The 22,283-nt window shown below is 39.3% G+C and overlaps 1 protein-coding gene across 4 annotated transcripts in view; it reads right to left on the bottom strand.

The window, feature by feature from the left end:
- Positions 1-22,283, bottom strand: part of USP10 (ubiquitin specific peptidase 10) — a 75,780-nt gene that overhangs the window by 13,999 nt on the left and 39,498 nt on the right. For all 4 annotated transcript variants that reach the window (XM_048870816.2, XM_048870820.2, XM_048870817.2 and 1 more), the window contains 6 exons: positions 12,613-12,704; positions 6,303-6,412; positions 5,714-5,769; positions 3,790-3,893; positions 3,351-3,450; positions 1,361-1,541 (listed from right to left, as the gene is read on the bottom strand). In XM_048870816.2, coding sequence (XP_048726773.1) covers positions 1,361-1,541; positions 3,351-3,450; positions 3,790-3,893; positions 5,714-5,769; positions 6,303-6,412; positions 12,613-12,704 — 643 coding nt within the window. The remainder of the gene's footprint in view (positions 1-1,360; positions 1,542-3,350; positions 3,451-3,789; positions 3,894-5,713; positions 5,770-6,302; positions 6,413-12,612; positions 12,705-22,283) is intronic.

Below are 22,283 nucleotides of genomic sequence, written 5' to 3'. Positions count from 1 at the left end.
TATTCACAGTGACATAAGTTATGCTGACATAAACCGTAGCGCAGAAATAACCTTAGTCTTTCTTGCTTCTGGGAAGCAGTGTTGTCTAAAGAACTGACAGTCAGTGTTCCCTCTAATTTTTCCCAAGGATGCGTGGAATGAATTTTGTTATGTGCACCAATATGGAGGTGAGGTGACACACATCACCTCCATATTGGTGCACATAACAAAATTCATGTGGTGGGGGTGGGGCTCAGTGTGTGGGAGGGGTTCAGGGCTGAGGCCGAGGGTTGGGGGGGGTGTGAGGACTCCAGCTGGGGGTGTGGGCTCTGGAGCAGAGCTGAGGGTTTTGGGTGCAGGCTGCCCCAGGTTACGGCAGGGAAAGAGGACTCCCACAGCTCTCTCTCTCCCCTCCCCCGGCAGCACCTGGGCTAGGAGGGAGAGGTGCTTCTCCCTGCTGCGGCAGGGCTGGGGCCGCGGGATAGGTGTCTCTCCCCTGGCCACAGCAAGACCAGGCTAGGGTTGAGTTGGGGCCACGGCAAAGGCACCTCTCCCCCCAGCCGCGGAAGGTCTGGGGTTGGGCTGGGGCACCTCTCCTCTGGCTGTGGCAGGTCCGGGGCTGGGCTGGGGGAGGAGCACCTCTCCCCCTGGCCACGGCAGGTCCAGAGCTGGGAGAGAGGCATCTACCCTGCCACCCTAGAGCGTCTGCGCGGCACTTAATAAGCTGCTGCACACCTGCAAAGCTTAGACAGAATTTAGCTGACAGTCACGTCTTTTGAGTTCTATTCCCATTTTTCTCTACTCACTGGCTTTGTGAATTACACAAAACACTCACTATGTCTCAGTTAATCCACATATAAAAAGGGCTAAAACGTCACAAGACATCTCTAAACCTGAACTATTTAATTACTGTAAAGTCCTTCAGATCCTTGCATGAAAGTAACTATATATATGCAAAGTATATGTATTTTTTCAACTTCTTATTCATAAACAATTGTTGTAGGTATCTGTTCTTCAAGCCAACCTTTGTTCTGTAAAACATGTCACAAGATGCACCTATTATGTGACACGGATCACGAATTGATTTTTGGGAACTAACCTACACAACGATGTGAAATCTTTTGAACCCTCTCTTCTGGAAGACTGTTTCATGATTAGGATGTTATGCTCCCCTAGCCGTTGTGGACTAGACACATTTCCTTTTTTAACCACAGAAAACTGGTCATGGAATAATTGTGCAGTCTCCGGTGGCTGTGTATCTTCTCAGTTGCAAAGCAATGGAAAAATTTATGGGGGAAGGCAATGCAGACCATGCCTCCACACAGCTGCAAAACAAGTATAATTTATTGTATTAAAAATAGACTAATAAAAGGTACCATACCTTATGTGACCACCAAAAATATCGGTAATAGGAGTCTGAACAAAGTCAGCCTGTCGAGTAACTGATGATTTGTTGCGGGGCCCTACTTGTTCCCATTCATCCTCACTACCTTCTCCTTGTTCATCCTGATCCTCCTCTTCGTTTATAGATTGCATCTCAGGACCATTGGAAACAAAGATTTCTTAAGGAGAAGAAGAAAAGTGTGTAGATATTGATTTATACAAATAAAATAATCCCCAACTTTTCCTTAAAAGGGGGAGAGAGCTGGTAAACAACAGAATTATCTTTACTGATTAGTAATAGGTCCCTATAGGACATGTCTGGAGTTGCAATGAGAGGTATAGCTTTAAAAACACACTATCAAAAGTTTTGATTCAGAATCTATATGATGTCGTTTCAAGTTTCTTATCCTCTTTATAGGAATAATAATCAGAAGATTAGGCAGCTTTCATATTTTACTTAAAAAAACTTGTGAAAAGTCAACTTTCAGACAATATTCTGCACCATTCCTTGAGCATTTTGCAACTGGGAATACTTAAGTGTTTAACAGAATGTAGTTTATCTACATAACTGCATACAAACCACACATGAAAAAACACATAAGTTCAATGTAGCTTTAGATAATTAACCTTTGCGGCTGTACTTTAGAAAGTTAAGGGATGTTCTGGAAAATTAAAACCTTGGCTTCTCCAAGACACTGTTGTTACCTGGATATTTTACAGTGCACACAAAGTCTAGCAAATATTTGTATGGGTGCCAAACAAAGAAAGTTATGTACTTAATGTAGCTAGAGAATATGAAATGATAGTGCTACATCACAGAGAATTTACCCAGTTAAATAGATTGGATACCAAACCTTAAAAAAAAAAAAAAATTCATAATGACAAGACTGTACTACTGCAGTAGTAATGTTTTATTTTTAAATTGGGAAACCATCAAACACAAAAATAAAACAGTTGCCATAAGACAAAGCTCCATTTTTAAGTTCATTGTAAATCCTGTCAGTTCTTTCAGGCTAAGATGTGGAGTTTTCAGTTTGTATTTTTTGCACTTCAGCAACAAAGCATTAGTAAAACCAGTTAATATGTTCTCTTATAAATGGATACAAAATTATTAAAAATTCTTTGTCTAGGAAGCTTGCAGTGCAGAAAACAACAAGAGCTTAACCAACGGTTGATCAGAGGTCACTGACATAAACTACACAGGTGGTGGTGAACATGCGGGCCGCATGCAGCCCATAAGGGTAATCCGCTGGTGGGCCGCCAGACCGTTTGTTTATATTTATACGGCCGCCCGCAGCTCCCAGTGGCATCGGTTCGCCGTTCTCGGCCAATAGGAGTTGCGGGAAGCGGCGGGCCCTTGGGCCACAGGTTGTCCACCGCTGCGCTACACTGTCTCAATCAGGTAGAAAAAGCAATTTTAAAACCATAATTTAGATACTGTGAATAGTTGGAAACCACAGCTATAACTGGTAGACAAAATCTGTTTTAAAGTAAATCATCCTGAGTTTTGATCATTCTCTCACTTGAGTTAGGTACACTTACAATACAGAAGCCAGCAACTAAGGAAGGGAGTTCATACCTTCAACAAGAAGCTACTTTATTATCAGATCAAGTCCAATATGACTATATGACCAACCTAACTGGGGAAACACCTCATTTGTTCAGTAGCTTTCATTATAACACCTCGTATCTTTGCCAAAAAAAAAAAAAAAAAAAGGTCTCCACAATTAAATTTGGCATGTATGGTCCCATTCTATCTATTTACTGATTTTCACAATGAAAACCTGTTAAAAAAAAAAAAAAGCTATAGATTTCTGTCTTTTGTGTAAGCTCCCTCTGGAGCTATATCATAACTGGCATCTTCCCCACACGTTCAAACCACTCTCCTCGAGTTAACTCATCCTCCCTCCTTTCACCCTTCCAAAAAAGAAAACCATTTTTACAATAAGTATTTGAAAATGAATTCAGCTTGGTACAAAAGAGCTTACTTTCATTGTGTGGGGAAAGAAGTTTCTTTAGGGTCAGCATTTCCTCATGTAGCCCATTTAGGATAAATCCCAGATATTCTTCAGCATCTTCTTGTCTGCCCTGAATACAAGATTAATTTTTAAAATTATTATATCGCTGTATGGTGTCTACAATTTTAAGTAGATTCAGGACATTGTCTCCTTAATTTTCAGATACTTTAGTGAAACTGCAAGGTATTTTGTATCAGACAGCACTATCAGTTATGACAGAACTCAGAGCCTAGGAGAGAAAAACTAACTTTAACTGTGAAATATAGTTTTTGTGTGAAACACACAGGACTGATTTTATGGCTTTTATTTTGTTAAGAAAAATAATATTACGAATACTGGCTGCTTTGAAATGCAATTTACTTTATGTACACCGTTAGAGACACGCACTTTAAAGATTTTTAAACAGCACCTTTTCTGACAGGCTTGACTTGATAACCGTCAGGAGCCTATAGATGTATGTTGGTTCAAAGGCAGCTCCAGGCCGGATGTCTCTCGCAATTTTATCACCTAAAGCTGCAAGGCAAATGGAATGACATAATATCAAAATAATCAATATTGAGAAAGCATGAAGTGGAAAGATTAAGAGGAAAGCTTGACTCACTGCTTCAACAAATAGTTATATGACCAAGCAGCTGAAATAAACCATACTCAAATGACATGTTATGAACTGTTTGACCAAAGGAAGACTGACTGTATTAAGATTTAAATTTTTATGTTTTTCAGAGAAACTATTAAAGTGTATTAATGACTAACAAGTTCAATGTCAAAAAATGTTTCAAGAACTTATATTTTCCCCCTTTATAAGAACATTCACCGCTCTAGCATAAATGCATTAATTTTACTCCACAAAACCTGCCCAAACAAAAAGAACATCTTCATCCTCTAACTTAACAAATGGTGTGTGGTGTTTATTTTTTTTAAACAGACATATTTTAGTATAGCATTGTATTAGCTACTATCAGCATTCACATAAAGTGTCACCTGCAACTCTCACTATTTCATCCAGTTAGAGCACTTTATCTAACAGTGTTAAGAACTGTACCCCACACACACCCTTTTTTCTGTTTTACGCCTGTTACACAGGCTTCAGAGATCTTAAGTGGTTTTGGAATCCAGAACTGATTTTAAAATAGTATTTTACCAACTAAGATTCTCTTAAGAATCTCTACAATATGGCCTTTTCTTCTGCAACTTTCCTTAAGCATCATGTGTCTACTTGAATATGTAGATGGTCCAGAAAAAGCTAACACCAAGTCAGTATTTTAAAAGATGTTAGTCTCTTACACTTTACCAAATGGAGCTGACCAGAACATATGAGAAAATGAATGAATTTACAATTCTGGAATTTGGGTTTTTTCCGTGTGTCTACGTTGTACTCATAGAAAAACCTATTCTTAAGTTTATGTTCCTATTACTAATGGGTCACTTGTTACATTATATATCAACTAAGGAAAAACCCATTTATTTATCTAGCATGTGCATAGTTGTGTAGCCAAGCGATGGCATCTTCACTGGCATGATGCAGTTCTTCTAGGCCACCGCTGAATCTAGTCAGCAGGCATTCATTGACAATGTGCGTCATCGTCTGCGTTGCACCGCAGCTGCACAAAAGGCTGTCACAAAGGCCCCAGCGATACTGGTTGGCTGCACAGAGACCTTGCCCGGTCCGGAACCTGTTCAACAGGGACCACTGGCAACGAGGCAGGTCAAAATCAGGCGGGCAAATTGTGGGGTTGGGAAAAACCCATAAAAATTATTGACACTGAATGTTCAAACTAATGAAGACATCTGGCCTCAGAAACTATGCTGACAAATTACCATGTGTAGTTAAAATGACCCCAAAAATTAATCACATAAGATTGATTTGTTTCACAGAGGCAAAAACTAAAAGACAAACCAAAGAAATGTCTCACCTGTTTGGAAATCATTGGAACTGATGACTCATTTCCATAGTGTCTTTTTGTAGCAAGAAACACTACCATTAATTATCTAACCCAGAATAGTATAACAAATGCACATAAATTCCTCAAGTAAAACTATTTTTTTTGTAAATGCATAATACCATGGATTAGTCTGAGATAAAATGAAACCCATGAGACAGCTTAATTACAAAGAAAAATGCTCTTTCTTTCCTTATGTATGTGATGGATCCTTTTCAGGTACAGCACAAGTCATATTTGGAAAATTATGTATATTGCAGTAGTGCTTATGAACTCCAAACCCATTATATCAGGCACCACCCAAAACACACAATAAGGAGAGGATCCTGCCCTCAAAGAGCTTATACCATTTGATGTTTAGCAATCTATTTTGAAGACTCTTTCCCCACTCACCTTGTTTTGCTTTAGGAGGTACTGGCATATTAGTGAACTCGTTCATGAGACGAACACTGAAATAGAAAGGAAACAACTGGGCATCACCAGCATGTTAACTAAATATTATTTATTAATACAGGATCGATTCCCATGCAAATCAGTTAAAATATTAGATCAAAGTGGGTCCTGGCAGGCCAAAATCAAGCTAAGAACATACTATAATAAAGTGAGTAATATTAGGTTCAAATATGTGAAAATTAACATGGTCACTGCTAAGGTAAAAATGGATAATTTAGGTCTTGGAGCTTTATTACAATCTACTGTTGCAGATTCACTGCACTTTGATATATCTAAAGTGATGTTCCTGAACTGTTCCTGAGCAAAGATTAAATAAATACTCTCCTCCCTTCACTGTCTACCATAATTAAAACCACAAGCTGACTACAAAAGCCAAGTGTCATTAAACAAACCAAAACCCATAGCCTACTGAATGTAATTATGTATCAAGTTTCATCAACTGCAATACTACAATGGTTTGTTAGACCTCTGTGTTCAACTATTTAAAACTATGAAACTAAATACTAAGATTTTCCAACAAATTACTTACAAACTGTCTATCATTGGTGTTGAGGTGCATGGCCGCTGTGATTTTGAATACACTGGAATTGACTTCATTAGGTGATACATCGGAGGGCAAGCAACCAAAGCCTGCAGTGTCTGTCCATTGTATTAAGGAGCTATTCAGAAAATATAGTATATACATTAAATATCCAAAGACAAACTTTGTGCAGTGCAGGAAGTAAAATCCTTTATGTGCATACAAAGGACCAATGCAACAATCAAAATTAAATTAATGAAAGGATTTTCCCCATCCTGTTAAAAGAAAATGCTCCTGCTTTCAATTCACAAGAGTCACTTGAAAATAAACCTACAATATCGCATGATATAATTTTATTCTAGTCACATATTTTAACTAGGGCTGTCAAGCGATTAAAAAAATTAACTGCAATTAATCACGCTGTTAAACAATAATAGAATACTATTTGTATAAATTTATATAAATATTTTTGGATGTTTTCCACATTTTCAAATATATTGATTTCAATTACAACACAGAATAGAAAGTATACAGTGCTCACATTATATTTTTTTATTATAAATATTCTCGCTCTATTTTACAATTCACTTAATACAAGTACTGTAGTGCAATCTATCATGAAAGTTGAACTTACAAATGTTGAATTATGGACAAAAAATAATGGCATTCAAAAATAAAACAAAGTCCACTTAGTTCTACTTCTTGTTCATCCAATCACTCAGACAAACAAGTTTGTTTATATTTACGGGAGATAATGCTGCCCGCTTCTCATTTACAATGTCACCTGAAAGTGAGAACAGGCGTTCACACGGCACTGTTGTAGCCAGTGTTGCAAGATATTTACGTGCCTGATGCACTAAAGATTCATTATGTCCCTCACGCTTCAACCAGCATTCCAAAGGACATGCATCCATGCTGATGGAGGGTTCTGCACGATAACGATCCAAAGCAGTGCAGACCCACGCATGTTCATCATCTGATTCATATGCCACCAGCAGAAGGTTGATTTTCTTTTTTGGCGGTTTGGGTTCTGTAGTTTCCACACTAGCGCCTTGCTCCACACCCTATTCCAATCAGATTTTGGACGGCACTTCAGATTCTTTAATCTTTGGTCGAGTGCCATAGCTATCTTTAGAAATCTCACATTGGTACCTTCTTTGCGTTTTGTCAAATCTGCAGTGAAAGTGTTCTTAAAACGAACAACATGCTGGTGATGGGTCATCGTCCGAGACCGCTATAACATGAAATATATGGCAGAATGCGGGTAAAACACAGAGCAGGAGGTATACAATTCTCCCTCAAGGAGTTCAGTCACAAATTTAATTAACACATTTTTTTAACATGCATCATCAGCATGGAAGCATATCCTCTGGAATGGTGGCCAAAGCATGAAGAGGCATATGAATGTTTAGCAGAGCTGGCATGTAAATATCTTGCAATGCCAGTTACATTAGTCCCATGAGAACATCTGTGCTCACTTTCAGGTGACATGGTAAATAAGAAGTAGGCAGCAATATCTCCCGTAAATATAAACAAATTTGTTTCTCTTAGCAATTGGCTGAACAAGTAGTAGGACTGAGTGGACTTGCAGACTCCAAAGTTTTATATTGTTTTGTTTTTGAGTGCAATTACGTAAACTAATTTGTAAGTTGTGCTTTCACGGCAAAGAGATTGCACTATGGTACTTGTATGCGGTGAACTGAAAAAATACTATTTCGTTTATCATTTTTACAGTGCAAATATTTGTAATAAAAATAATATAAAGTGAGTACTGTACACGTTGTATTGTGTTGTAATTGAAATCAATATACTTGAAAATGTAGTAAAACATCCAAAATATTTAATACATTTCAATTGGTATTCTATTGTTTAACAGTACAATTAAAACCGTGATTAATCACAATTAATTTTTTAAATTGCAATTAATTTTTTTGAGTTAATCGTGTGAGTTAACTGTGATTGACAGCCCTAATTTTTAATTTTAACATTTCAAATAAAGGTAAGTGTGCTATATAGTTTAGGAAAAGGAGAGAACTTCTGTAAAACTTCCCTCTGACTGTTCCCAACAATATAAAACTACATGTGATAGTCTGAAAGATCCTATCTGAAAAACTATTGCAGAGAGAAGCCACAAGACAAAGCAAGATGGCATTTGTCTCTTGTTTGTCAGGCCTCACACAGTATGAAAAAATCCCAAATAAATGAACAAAAAATCCCATGTCAACAATAAAACCAAATACTCATATCTGAGTATGCCTATTTAATCATGTCTTAGGACAGATAGCTTCTCATGAATGAATGAATGGAATGAAGCAGACATATTTTTGAGGGTATGATATAGAAGACTAGTAAGTCTTGTATTTCTCTCTTTTTTTTTAGTTCACCTGAAAAGAGGTTACTCACCCTGTGCAGTAAATGAGGTTCTTCGAGATGGTGTCCTTGTGGGTGCTCAATTTCAGGTGTTGGTGCACCCCTGAGCCTTTGATTGGAGAATTTTAGCAGCAGTACTTGTCTGAGTTGCGCATGCACTCTCCCCGTCTCACACCATTGTTGGAGCCTATCAAGAACCATGCAACCAGACCACCCTCAGTTCCTTCTTCACCCCGAGTCCACAGACTGAACTCTGAAGTAGAGAGGAGAAGGGTGGGTAGTGGAGCACTCACAGGGACACCATCTCAAAAGAACTTTTTATTTCAATTTCGGAACTATCTGAAGGTTCTGCCATTTCCAAGCAGAAGCTGTCCAAATGGATTTCTGGATACATTCACCTGTGCTACCAACAGCATGACATACAACCCCCACTGAAGACCTGAACCCACTCTGCCAGGCCATTATCAATCTTAGTAGCTTTTCTCAATAGCGTGCCAATCATGAACATATATAATGCTGGGCATCCGTGCACACCTTTACAAAACACTATGCGATAGATCAGAGCTCAAGATTGGATGCATTGGTAGGACTTAAGAGTATTATCAATTACTCATACAACTCCAAAGCCCCTTCCATCCACCGTGGGGCACTGTTCGACAGTCACCTGAAGTGGAGCACCCACAGGGACACTCCTCAAAGAAAAGAAGGTTACTCATCTTATGCAGTAACTGAGGTTTTAGTGACTTTCTGAAGGTCTTGCTTCTCTCAAGGTGGAACACTAAGGCGTGTGTGACATCCAGGGTGTGTAATATTGAGTCCCGTTTGCTCCCATAAGGTTTGGGGAAGAATGAGGGAAGATGGATTGGTTGGCTCAGGTGGAAAGAGAATGGCACTTTATGTAAAAATTTAGGGTGAGGTCTTAGGGTAACCTTATCTTTGAAGAAGATAGTATAAGATGGGTGTGCCATGAGGGCTCCTAACTCTGCCACTCATTGGCAGACGTAATAGTGACTAAGAATGCAGGCAACGTTGTCTATCATTACCCATATAGTCTCATTCCTCATCAATGGTAGAAAATGCAAGCACGAACTGTGAAATGAGATTTATGTGTAACAGTGTTTACACAGGAAACCACCTGCCCTGAATTGTGTGACATTGTAGGCGAGCCACCCAACCTATGAAGGAGGCGCTGGTTGTGAGAATCAATGAAGGTGCAGTCTGTGTGAAAGGAACTCCCACGCACACACTGTTGGGTTATGTCCACCAGTGTAGTGAGTCTGACACTGAATGGCATTATGAGTCATCCGTTTAGGCTGTGTCTGTGTGATATGCAGACGGTTCTATCACAGCACTATCGTCCAGTTAGGGAAAAACCGTCACTCCATCTGTGGAGTTTGTGGAGGTATGCCACCACTACCACGAGCACTTTGGCAAAAACCCAAAGTCTTGCTGACAGGCCAAATGGCAGAACTTTGTATTGATAACATTCTGTGTCCAGAGTAAACTTGAGGAACCTCCTGTGCGCGAGATATATGGTTACATGAAAATAGGCATCTTGGAAGTCGAGGGCTGAAAACCAGTCCCCCCCATTCCAGTGCTGGTATTATTGTTGCTAATGTGACCATCCTGAACCATTGGACCCTTACTAATTTGCTGAGTTTTCTGAAGTCTAAGCTAGGCCTCCATCTTCCGTTCTCTTGCTGGGTTAAGTAGTAGTGGGACTAAAAGCCCTTCCCCTTCTGTGTTGTGATGGTATGTGTTCCAAAGTACCCAGATGTAGGAAGTGGTTTACTTCTTACTGTAGAAAGTGTTCTTGAGAGAGGTCCCTGAAGAGGGATTAGGAGGGAGGATGGGTGGAGGAGATGGAGATGAATGGTATTGTATAGCCTGAATGGATTATCTCCAGAACCCATTTGTCCGCAGTGATGGATTGCCATGCTGGATAGAAAGGGATCAACCGGTATCCGAAATGGGGGATGGTTAATGATGGCATCAGCACAGAAGAATGGGGAAGATCTTTTAGGCCCTCAACCAAACCCTCAAAATTGTTGTTTTGCAGAGAGCTGGTGGGATGTCGATGATTGAGCTGGAGGTTGGTGACGCTTTGGACACTTCTGTCTTTGCCTTTACATATCATAGTGCCTCTGTAGTGAGGTGCATGGGACAGACCCTGCGTGCTGTATAGGGTAGTATTTACCCAGTTTTCTTTTTGACGTAGGGGGTGTATATACCCAGGGAGTGGAGCGTCACCCTTGAGTCTTTCAGGGTATGAAGTGACTCATCAGTTTTTGCCACCAACGGCTTCTGGCCATCCAATGGGAGGTCCTTGACAGTGGATTGTACCTCCCTTGAGAAGCCAGTCCGGTGGAGTCGTGAAACTTGATACATAACTATGGCAGTGGCCGTGGAACGCACTGCTGTACTGGCTGCATCTAAAGGCGGTTCTGGATAGGCGCTGGCCCTCTGAAATTATGGACTTAAACTGGGTCTCATTCTCCAGTATGACGTAAATAAATTCAGCAAGTTTGGAATAATTTGTGTGGTTGTATTTTGCCATCAGGGCAGCATAGCTGGCAATCCAGAACTGATGAGTGGCATATGAATACGCCCTACAACCAAAAAGATCCAAACATTTCCACTCTTTGTTGTATGGAGTGGATCTAGGTTGCTGTTGTCTGTCTCGTTGGTTGACAGCATCAACCACTACTGAATTTGGTGTGGGCTGAGAAAATAAGAACCCTAGTCCTGTAGGGGAATGTAGTACTTCTTATCTAGTCACTTGCAGGTGGGCAGTATCATAGCTGGGATTTGCCATATGTTTTTGGCTGGCTCCATGAATGTGTCATTTATGGGAAGTGCAATTTTAGATGAGGAGGACATATGGAGAATGTCCAGGCATTTGTATCAGTGATTCTTTTAAAGAATTCTTGAAAGTGTTTAAGATCATCTGCAAATGTAGGCGGCAGCGGCATTATGGCCTCATCTGGGGACAAGGAAGAAATGTTGGTGATGTATCTTGTTCCCAGACTCTCTCCTGTTCTTCAACGCTTTCCTCAGGAGACTCTGAAGGTGCAGCAACTGAGGGTGGTGGGGGAGATCTAATCCTCTCCTGGTATCGACTTGGGAGTCTGGAGTACTGTCTCCCCTATGTGATCCAGGGTTCCCAGTAGGGCCATTGAGTGGGGAATGGCATAAGCGGTGGCATCCATGGGTGGCCATACCTGAACGTCAGCCCTCTGATGAATTTTAAGATTGCACAGGTGGACCCAGAGCTGCAGTAGATTGAATGGGAGAGGAGCGCTGAGATGAGAAGGCACACTCCTCTTCAGTATCTACTTCCTCACTAGAGGATGGAGGAGCCAGCAGTGAAGTGGATATATAAATGGGGAAAAGAATATAAATGGGGGACAAGAGATAAGTAAACCTAACTAGGGTACTAAAAAGACTACTCTAAACTATTCTAAATTCTAAGTATAGCTATCAGTCTTAACACTGCTGGGAGCTCCATCTCAGGCCTAGGACGGTTGAGAAAGAACTGAGGAGGGTCAGGTCACATGGCACTAGATTGGTGCCGACAGCAGCACGAGACGGGGAAAGTGCATGCGCAACCCAGATGAGCACTGCTGCTGAAATTCTCCGATCAAAGGCAGGGGATGCACCAACACCTGCAATGGAGCACCCACAGGGACACTCCTCAAAGAAGAACCCACTATTTCTTTTGGTATACAACTGAAAGGACTTTTGAAACATAAAATAACCATTGCTGAAGTGTACAAATATTTTTTAATTGTATGCAAAACTGATAATTCAGACAGTTAATGCAGCTAATTAGAACCACTGTCAATCTAATGCTGCAGGTCTATTGTGTATTCTAGATAACACTGACAATTACCATACCATACAAATTAATGCATTTAAATTAGATTTCATTTCCCCAAGGTAAGGATACAGCGTTGATATAGCACCAGTTTCCTTTATTGATCAGCCCTCGTGGTTGCAAAGATACTGGTTTATGTATTAATTTTACATTCTCCAGTAATTCTGTAGAATTAAAAATAGTAAGTTTAGCATCAAAGAAATGTACAAGGTAACTAGCAAACACCAAGTTAATTCAACTATACAATGCAAGTCACTCCTCTAAATTCCTAACAACAAATTTTTCTGCCTCAAAGCCTGTTTTTGGCTAAATTTAAAGTACTGTTGCCCCTTTTTGACCCACACAGCCAGTCAAAGTTTAGGACCCTATGGATGTTCCAGTTGGATGTAGAAATTAATGGAGTCTGGTACTTTCTCAGATGCAATCTTGTTTATTTGCAAGTAATGTACATGTCCCGCTTCTCTGAATGCGGAATGAATGAAGAACAAAAGAAGCAGTTTCTTAGCTTACAGCTCCAATCCTCTTTAGCCAACAGACACAAAAGCTCTCTCTCAAGGATCACACTGTGCTCACCAGCTACTGCTTGGCTTTCTTGCTTTTTTTGCCTCTGCCTTCCCTCACACACACACCAATACTCAAAAAAAGCCCTCCATCCACTTAATCCAAATTCCAGAGCAGGTTCACAAACCCCTTATCTCTTAGGTTGGTGGCTTCTGATTAATTCATTCTGAAAGTTATATTAATTAAAGGGTGCGTTCACATCCAGCCTCAAAGATGCAGTCCGCAGTACTCCTCAGCATATCAGATACATCCTTTTCAGTGAAAGATTATCTCCAATTTGGGTGAGGGTTAATATCAAATCTTTAATAATATTCCTACTCCTATGATCTTATAAAAACCATAACAAGACTGCGGTGTGCATAGGTTTTTTTTTTAAAAAAAAATATAAATCTTCGTTAGTTGTAATCCCCTGCAACCAATTTTACTTGAAAATTTAGCAAACTTCTCTCTTGGTTTGAATGGAACTGAAATTGACAGCTCTTTCAGTTTACACAATTTTGTATCCAAAATATCTTTGTGCACCAGCAGGGACTGATGTTAACATAATGTATGTTAGTTACTGGCTGTTTCAGACCAACAAAGGAAGCATAACTCACTGATTTACATAAATACCCATCTGTGTCTCCTGTCCCGTTTTAAAAATGTGGCCAAGATCTTCAAAAGTGCTTACCATCCATTGTTAGGGCAACCTTTCCAAAACTGCTCAGCTCCCATTTAGGCTTCAAAATAAGGCGATCAGATTTGCAAAAGCCAGAAAAACAGGGGATGAGCAGTTTTGTAAATATAGCCATTTATTTGAGAACCTACATAGGAACCATTAGATGTGGGGCTCGTTTCAAAATCTGATGAGATGTTTAGAACCTGCACAGCACTCCACAACACATTTACAAGATAGGTGAAATGTGGATCACTTTAGATAAGCTATTACCAGCAGGACAGTGGGGTGGGAGGAGGTATTGTTTCATGATTTCTGTGTGTATATAAAGTCTGCTGCAGTTTCCACGGTAAACATCTGATGAAGTGAGCTGTAGCTCACGAAAGCTCATGCTCAAATAAATTGGTTAGTCTCTAAGGTGCCACAAGTACTCCTTTTCTTTTTGTGGAGCTTAGGGAAATAGTGTACCTTTATAACAAGAGTGGATTATTATTACTACTTTTATTACAGTAGCATCTGGGCCCTAATGAGACGGGGCCACACTGTGCTAGGTTCTGTATAAACACAACAAGAGACTGACAGTTGTTTACACTTGAAATGCTGCAGCTGCAACACTGCAGAAGTTCAGAGCAGATGCTACCTAGGCCAATGGGAGAGGTTCTCCCGTTAGCATAGGTAATCTACCTCCACAAGAGGCAGTAGCTAGGTCTCAGAGTAACAGCCGTGTTAGTCTGTATTCGCAAAAAGAAAAGGAGTACTTGTAGCACCTTAGAGACTAACCAATTTATTTGAGCATGAGCTTTCGTGAGCTACAGCTCACTTCATCAGATGTATACCGTGGAAACTGCAGCAGACTTTATATACACACAGAGATCATGAAACAATACCTCCTCCCACCCCACTGTCCTGCTGGTAATAGCTTATCTAAAGTGATCATCAGGTGGGCCATTTCCAGCACAAATCCAGGTTTTCTCACCCTCCACCCCCCCACACAAATTCACTCTCCTGCTGGTGCTAGCCCATCCAAAGTGACAACTCTTTACATAATCAAGTCGGGCTATTTCCTGCATAAATCCAGGTTTTCTCACATCCCCCCCACCCCCATACACACACAAACTCACTCTCCTGCTGGTAATAGCTCATCTAAACTGACCACTCTCCAAGTTTAAATCCAAGTTAAACCAGAACATCTGGGGGGGGGGGGTAGGAAAAAACAAGAGGAAACAGGCTACCTTGCATAATGAGTGGCTAAGTCATTATGCAAGGTAGCCTGTTTCCTCTTGTTTTTTCCTACCCCCCCCCCCCCCAGATGTTCTGGTTTAACTTGGATTTAAACTTGGAGAGTGGTCAGTTTAGATGAGCTATTACCAGCAGGAGAGTGAGTTTGTGTGTGTATGGGGGTGGGGAGGATGTGAGAAAACCTGGATTTATGCAGGAAATAGCCCGACTTGATTATGTAAAGAGTTGTCACTTTGGATGGGCTAGCACCAGCAGGAGAGTGAATTTGTGTGGGGGGGTGGAGGGTGAGAAAACCTGGATTTGTGCTGGAAATGGCCCACCTGATGATCACTTTAGATAAGCTATTACCAGCAGGACAGTGGGGTGGGAGGAGGTATTGTTTCATGATCTCTGTGTGTATATAAAGTCTGCTGCAGTTTCCACGGTATACATCTGATGAAGTGAGCTGTAGCTCACGAAAGCTCATGCTCAAATAAATTGGTTAATCTCTAAGGTGCTACAAGTACTCCTTTTCTAGTAGCTAGGTCAAAATTTTTCCATCAACCGAACGCTGTGTACAACAGGAACAATTATATCGCTATGGGTTGCGGATTTTTCACATCCCTGAGTGACATAGCTGAGTCGAACCTAACTTTTTAATGTCGATCAGACTTAACATGTTCACAGCAGGCATATCTAAATAGACGAGAGAGACAAAAGGGTGGGAGGAGAAATGAAAGCACAAAGAGGTGAAGTGACTTGCCCAAAATCACACAACAGGTAAGTGGCAGAACCACAAATAAAATAAAGTTTTGTTTGTTTTTCTTACAGTCAGATGTAAACTGAAGAAACAACCAGTAATGCTAGGATCTTTATCATCCTCTATCCTTTATCATCAGTCCATGGGGCCGGATGCGTTGCATCCGAGAGTGCTAAAGGAGTTGGCAGCTGTGATTGCAGAGCCATTGGCCATTATCTTTGAAAACTCATGGTGATCGGGGGAAGTCCCGGACGACTAGAAAAAGGCTAATGTAGTGCCCATCTTTAAAAAAGGGAAGGAGGATCCTGGGAACTACAGGCCAGTAAACCTCATCTCAGTCCCTGGAAAAATCATGGAGCAGGTCCTCAAGGAATAAATCCTGAAGCACTTACATGAGAGGAAAGTGATCAGGAACAGTCAGCATGGATTCACCAAGGGAAGATCATGCCTGACTAATCTAATCGCCTTCCATGATGAGATTACTGGTTCTGTGGATGAAGGGAAAGCAGTGGATGTATTGTTTCTTGACTTTAGCAAAGCTTTTGACACTGTCTCCCACAGTATTCTTGTCAGCAAGTTAAAGAAGTATGGGCTGGATGAATAGACGATAAGGTGGGTAGAAAGTTGGCTAGATTGTCGGGCTCAATGGGTAGTGATCAATGGCTCCATGTCTAGTTGGCAGCTGGTATCAAGTGGAGAGCCCCAGGGGTCGATCCTGGGGCCGGTTTTGTTCAATATCTTCATAAATGATCTGGACGATGGTGTGGATTGCACCCTCAGCAAATTTGCAGATGATACTAAACTAGGAAGAGCGTTGATATGATGGCAGGTAGGGATAGGATACAGAGGGACCTAGACAAATTGGAGGATTGGGCCAAAAGAAATCTGATGAGGTTCAACAAGGATAAGTGCAGGGTCCTGCACTTAGGACGGAAGAATCCAATGCACAGCTACAGACTAGGGACCGAATGGCTAGGCAGCAGTTCTGCAGAAAAGGACCTAGGGGTGACAGTGGACGAGAAGCTGGATATGAGTCAACAGTGTGCCCTTGTTGCCAAGACGGCCAATGGCATTTTGGGATGTATAAGTAGGGGCACTGCCAGCAGATCGAGGGACGTGATTGTTCCCCTCTATTCGACATTGGTGAGGCCTCATCTGGAGTACTGTGTCCAGTTTTGGGCCCCACGCTACAAGGATGTGGAAAAATTGGAGAGAGTCCAGCGAAAGGCAACAAAAATGATTAGGGGTCTGGAACACATGACTTATGAGGAGAGGCTGAGGGAACTGGGATTAGTTTAGTCTGCAGAAGAGAAGAATGAGAGGGGATTTGATAGCTGCTTTCAACTACCTGAGAGGTGGTTCCAAAGAGGATGGTTCTAGACTATTCTCAGTGGTAGAAGATGACAGGACAAGGAGTAATGGTCTCAAGTTGCAGTGGGGGAGGTTTAGGTTGGATATTAGGAAAAACTTTTTCACTAGGAGAGTGGCGAAACACTGGAATGCGTTACCTAGGGAGGTGGTAGAATCTCCTTCCTTAGAAGTTTTTAAGGTCAGGCTTGACAAAGCCCTGGCTGGGATGATTTAATTGGGGATTGGTCCTGCTTTGAGCAAGGGGTTGGACTAGATGATCTCCTGAGGTCCCTTCCAACCCTGATATTCTATGATTCTCTTGTGGCCACAAAGTTGGTTTGGGAAACAATGTTTAGATCTAAAACATCTCCAGGAAATGAGTTTTCAAAAACTTTTAAAAGCATTTTGTTTAATTTCATTTGACCTCACATTGTCATAACTTGTTTCCTGCAGTTATACAGATTCACTTAAAAGCTATTTCAATATAGTCATGCACATATAAACAATTAAAAAACACTCTGCTTTAGCCTGACGGAGATGGCGCCAGGGAGAAGTGGGTTTACAAACACTCTCTTCCCCTTTGTTTATGACTAAATAGGTGGGAGATTACTGACAATTTTTATGTTCTAACATAGGGTCATGGCATTAAAAAAATTGAGAACCACTGATCTAGACAAATACTCTCAAACACAAGTGTAATTTATGTTTTAAAAACATGTTGTTTTGAGGATCTTTTTATGATTTCAATCCAATTGCTGGGAAATTTATCAATTCTCCCTAATCAATACCATCCTTTAAATAAGAGGTCAAGTTCAAAGCTTAACATACTAGTAAAAGAGAAGAAATAGACACTTTACAACAGAGTGGATATCCTCTATCCATCCAAAACAAGTTAATAGACCCTACCTAGTTAGAGTTAGCATTCCATTTTTAAATTTTAAAAAACATACTAAATATTGATTTTACAACATCTCCTTATGATTAACTATAACCCTGAGCTGAAGAACATTGAAAGTTTCAATGGCAAATACTATTGAGGTGGACAGGCAAACATTAAGAGTCCTAGCAGGACCGCAATCATGAGCAACCCTAAAATTAAACCAGTGTCTACAAGGTATGGTGTGATAAGAAAACACATTTCAATTTCATATTTCCAAGGCATCCCAATGACCTAACTCTGCCATGCTTCATTTCTAGTTCTGAGTCTTGTGTCCCTAGGCTGGCAGTAGCTGTGTCCGTGTCAGCCCTTGGAGCAAAATTCATTACTTCACTCAACAAGGGGCATGTTTGAGCTTTATAGAACGTTCTTCTAGAAGGCAGAGGGTTAAAATCACAAAGGTCCTAAAAGATTATGCAATTATTCTTTGGCACTACTACAGCACCTTCTATCTGAGGTACAAATACTTTACAAACTTTAAGTTAGACCTCACAGGTAACTTGTGAGGTTAAGTCCCCATTTAACAGTTGGTGAAACTGAGGCACAAAAAAGTGACCTGACCAAGGTCACACACGTATCTAGGATAATGTCAGAAACAGAACCCACATTTCCTCATTCCTAGTCCTACGTTTGAACCACAAGATGGGAGGAGGAGGATGTTTTCAGAGCTTCCTGGGGAACTCGGACAACAAGACAGAAATAAATGTTTGACAGAATGAGTATACAGTTATGGTCCACCTAGGGAGAAGAGAATCAGGACCTGAAATGGAGCACAGCAGAGTTAGGCAAAGGGGATGAATTCAAAACAATAAAATGAAATTCTTTTCATATTTTACACACATTTGTATGTACTTATACAACCCCCCTACCAGCACCTTAATGTATTTCACATCCAAAGTTTTTAAATGTTTTCTGGCACTTACAGCCAATGATCAATATTAGTACTTATCTTTTCCCATAAGATCAGAAAACCACAGTGATTACAAGTTTTAATGGGGTATTTAGATTCTCAGTTGAATGGCCAGTATTCACACAGAAGCTCTCTATATTGCAACAATCACTTTATTACAAGTAAGCCAGCTGTTACTAAAGGCAGTCTCCTTTTGACTGGAGAATGATTTCTACTGTGAACTCTTCCCTTTGAAAACCAGTTATCAAAATCCAAGCTGCTCAAGAAAACTGAGTATAATCATATTGTTATTTTGTTATATTACAAACACCTCCATTATGAAATGTGTCTCTGCTCCCACCTGGTGGAAGAATAGTAGTACAGATTTATTAAAAATCTTCTTGCAGTAATTTTGAACAAAAATGAAATAATTTTTGGATAATTTAAGAATGGGGATTTTAGTCTCACAATGCCTATAAATAAACTATTATAACAGTATTCTAATGATATTCAGTATGCATTAAGCTAGATTTTAATGTAAGTTCACTTATGATACAGCAATATAAGTTATTTGACTTAGCTGTTTTGGTCAAGAAAATAAATCTTGCCAAAAGTAATGGAATGAAAGTTTTGACAGAAAATTAACCTACAAGTCTATGTTCCCACATGTCTTCTGATATCAGGAAAGGTGGTAAGAGGCCAGTCAGAAGATAAAGGCGTCTGTGGAAGAACTGATCCCCAAGGAGCACAATAACCATACCTATTACGTGTTCATTAAGACCATTACCAGCTTGAGACCAACATATTTTGTTGATGTAAGCAACAGAGGTGCTGGAAGTTAAAAGTGACTGGTAAGACAACAACTGGTAATGCCTTTTATCTAGGGCTGTCAAGAGATAGAAAAAATTAATCACGATTAGAATACCATTTATTTAAATATTTTTGGATGCTTTCTACATTTTCAAATATATTGATTTATATTACAACAAAGACTACAAAGTGTACAGTGCACACTTTATTTTTATTTCTGATTGCAAGTATTTGCACTGTAAAAAACAAAAGAAATGGTATTTTTCAATTCATCTAATTCAAGTACTGTAGTACAATCTCTTTATCATGAAAGTTGAACTTACAAATGTAGAATTATGTACAAAAAAACTGCATTCAAAAATAAAACAATGTACAATGTTAGAGCTTGCAAGTCCACTCTGTCCTACTTCTTGTCCAGCTAATCACTAAGACAAACAAGTTTGTTTACATTTACAGGAGATAATGCTGCCCTGTTCTTATTTACAATGTCACCAGCAAGTGAGAACAGGCATTTGCATGGCAGTTATGTAATAACAACAACAATCTACATTTGTAAGTTGCACTTTCATGACAAAGAGTGCTTCTATGAGGTGAATTGAAAAATACTATTTCTTTTAACATTTTTACAGTGCAAATACTTGTAATAAAAAATATTATACACTTTGATTTCAATTACAACAAAGAATACAATATATATGAAAATGTAGAAGAACATCCAAAATATTTAATAAATTTCAATTGGTATTCTGTTGTTTAGCTGCGATTAATCGCGATTAATTTTTTTGAGTTAATCACGTAAATTAACTGCAAATAATCAACAGCCCTAGTTCTAACTGATACAAAATGGCTTAATAGCTAATTATTCACTATTGCATGATGGACAAGACACTAGGTGGCTCGTGTACACATGCATGGCACAATTTGACTAATATTATATGAACCGAGTTGGTTATACACAACTAAGCCATCACTGCATGCACATATGATGTGGATCCAATCAACACAGAGACTGAACTATCCTCTCTCCTCTCAACATAGTCCCTCCAGATTAGGGTTGATACTGAGAGACGTAAGATCAACACACCAAGTTGAAGTCAGTCATACACTTTATAAGAAGTCTCGTGATTTTAAATTACTTTTAAAATACTATTAAATGATTCCTACTCTCCACTCTATGCAATATCCCCTCAAAAGAAACAAAGATATGTTTGCCTATTAATTTTGGGTGGGTTATTTAAAAATGTTTGTTCCAGAGACGACGACGAGAGAGAGAGAGAGTGTGTGTACGTACGTACTATCATTGATAAAAGGATTTTTAGAAAGTTGTTTTTTTTTTAAACAGAACAATGCATTGTTTTGATAATAGGTATATAGAATCTAATGTAAATTCCCTATGGTACGATAATTTTAAAGTCAGTCAGATTTTTCGTTAAATTGCACAACGCTGCTACTTCAAATCACTTAAAATGTAACATGCCAAAACGCTAACGGGCCCAATTGGATGAAGTGATAAGCTGATAAATGCTCTTACCTTCCCATAAAGCCAGAACTCACCACCATGCCAGACTGGACCAAAACCATTAAAGCCTAATACAAATATTAGAATCGAATGATAACCACTAAGCTCAAAGCATGTGAAGTACTGTGTTAGTTTTAGAATGCTTGCATGACAGATTTAAAGGTATCAGATCAATTTAGGCCCCAAATTCAGATTTATGTTTTTAAAACATTAGAGACCCTAAAAATCAATAGAAAATTTAATATTTTAACATTAAAAATATTAAATTTTTTAGTGACATTAGGTTTTTTAAAGTTTTTGGTACATATATTTTGATATATTTATTTGTATTAACGAATTACAAAAAGTTAAACATGTGTGTATATGTATGTATATGATAAACACACATACCTCACCACCTATTTGGCTACATTCTATGGTCTGGCTGATCAGGTACATACAGGTGGCTTTGTTTTATTGCAGCTCTATGTAGAGCGGATCCACAGAACAGATGGAGAAACCCCAAGACTGCTCTAACTTACTCCAGCTGCTAACAGCTGAAAATAAGGGAATTTGTTTTTAAAAAATGTTTTTTTAACTCAGCTATCCTTTTAAAGTACTCAACACGCAATTTGAAAAAAATCACATCTTAAAGTTAAAAACTCAGTTTCACAAAATATAAATGTTAAATCTCACTATTTTACAACAATTTTTTTTATGAACTTTTAACAAAATACATTTTTTCTCTTTTTTAAATAATGAGAGCTTAATGCTCATCTGCTGGCAGTGACCCTAAAGCCACGGTATTTGTAAAACTTTTCAAAAAAAATTAACTGCAAACCTGAAAATGAACATATATATTTTCAATGGCCCTTTAACTCAAAGGGATAAAAGGTAAAGTCAAATTGTTCTTCACCATTTTCCTACAGAAATAACCTTCATAATTTTTAAACTTGTTACCCATAGTGCAGTTTATAACATTTTAAAGCTAACAGGGTAAGAAAACTCAAATAATATATAACAAAAGTATACGTGCATCTTGTGATAAAATAAATACAGGAACAA

Source organism: Caretta caretta, chromosome 12, assembly GCF_965140235.1.
Source record: "Caretta caretta isolate rCarCar2 chromosome 12, rCarCar1.hap1, whole genome shotgun sequence".
In the NCBI taxonomy this organism is placed as follows: Eukaryota; Metazoa; Chordata; order Testudines; family Cheloniidae; genus Caretta; species Caretta caretta.
Note: the sequence above shows the minus strand (reverse complement) of the source record. Positions and strands in the feature narration are given on the sequence as shown.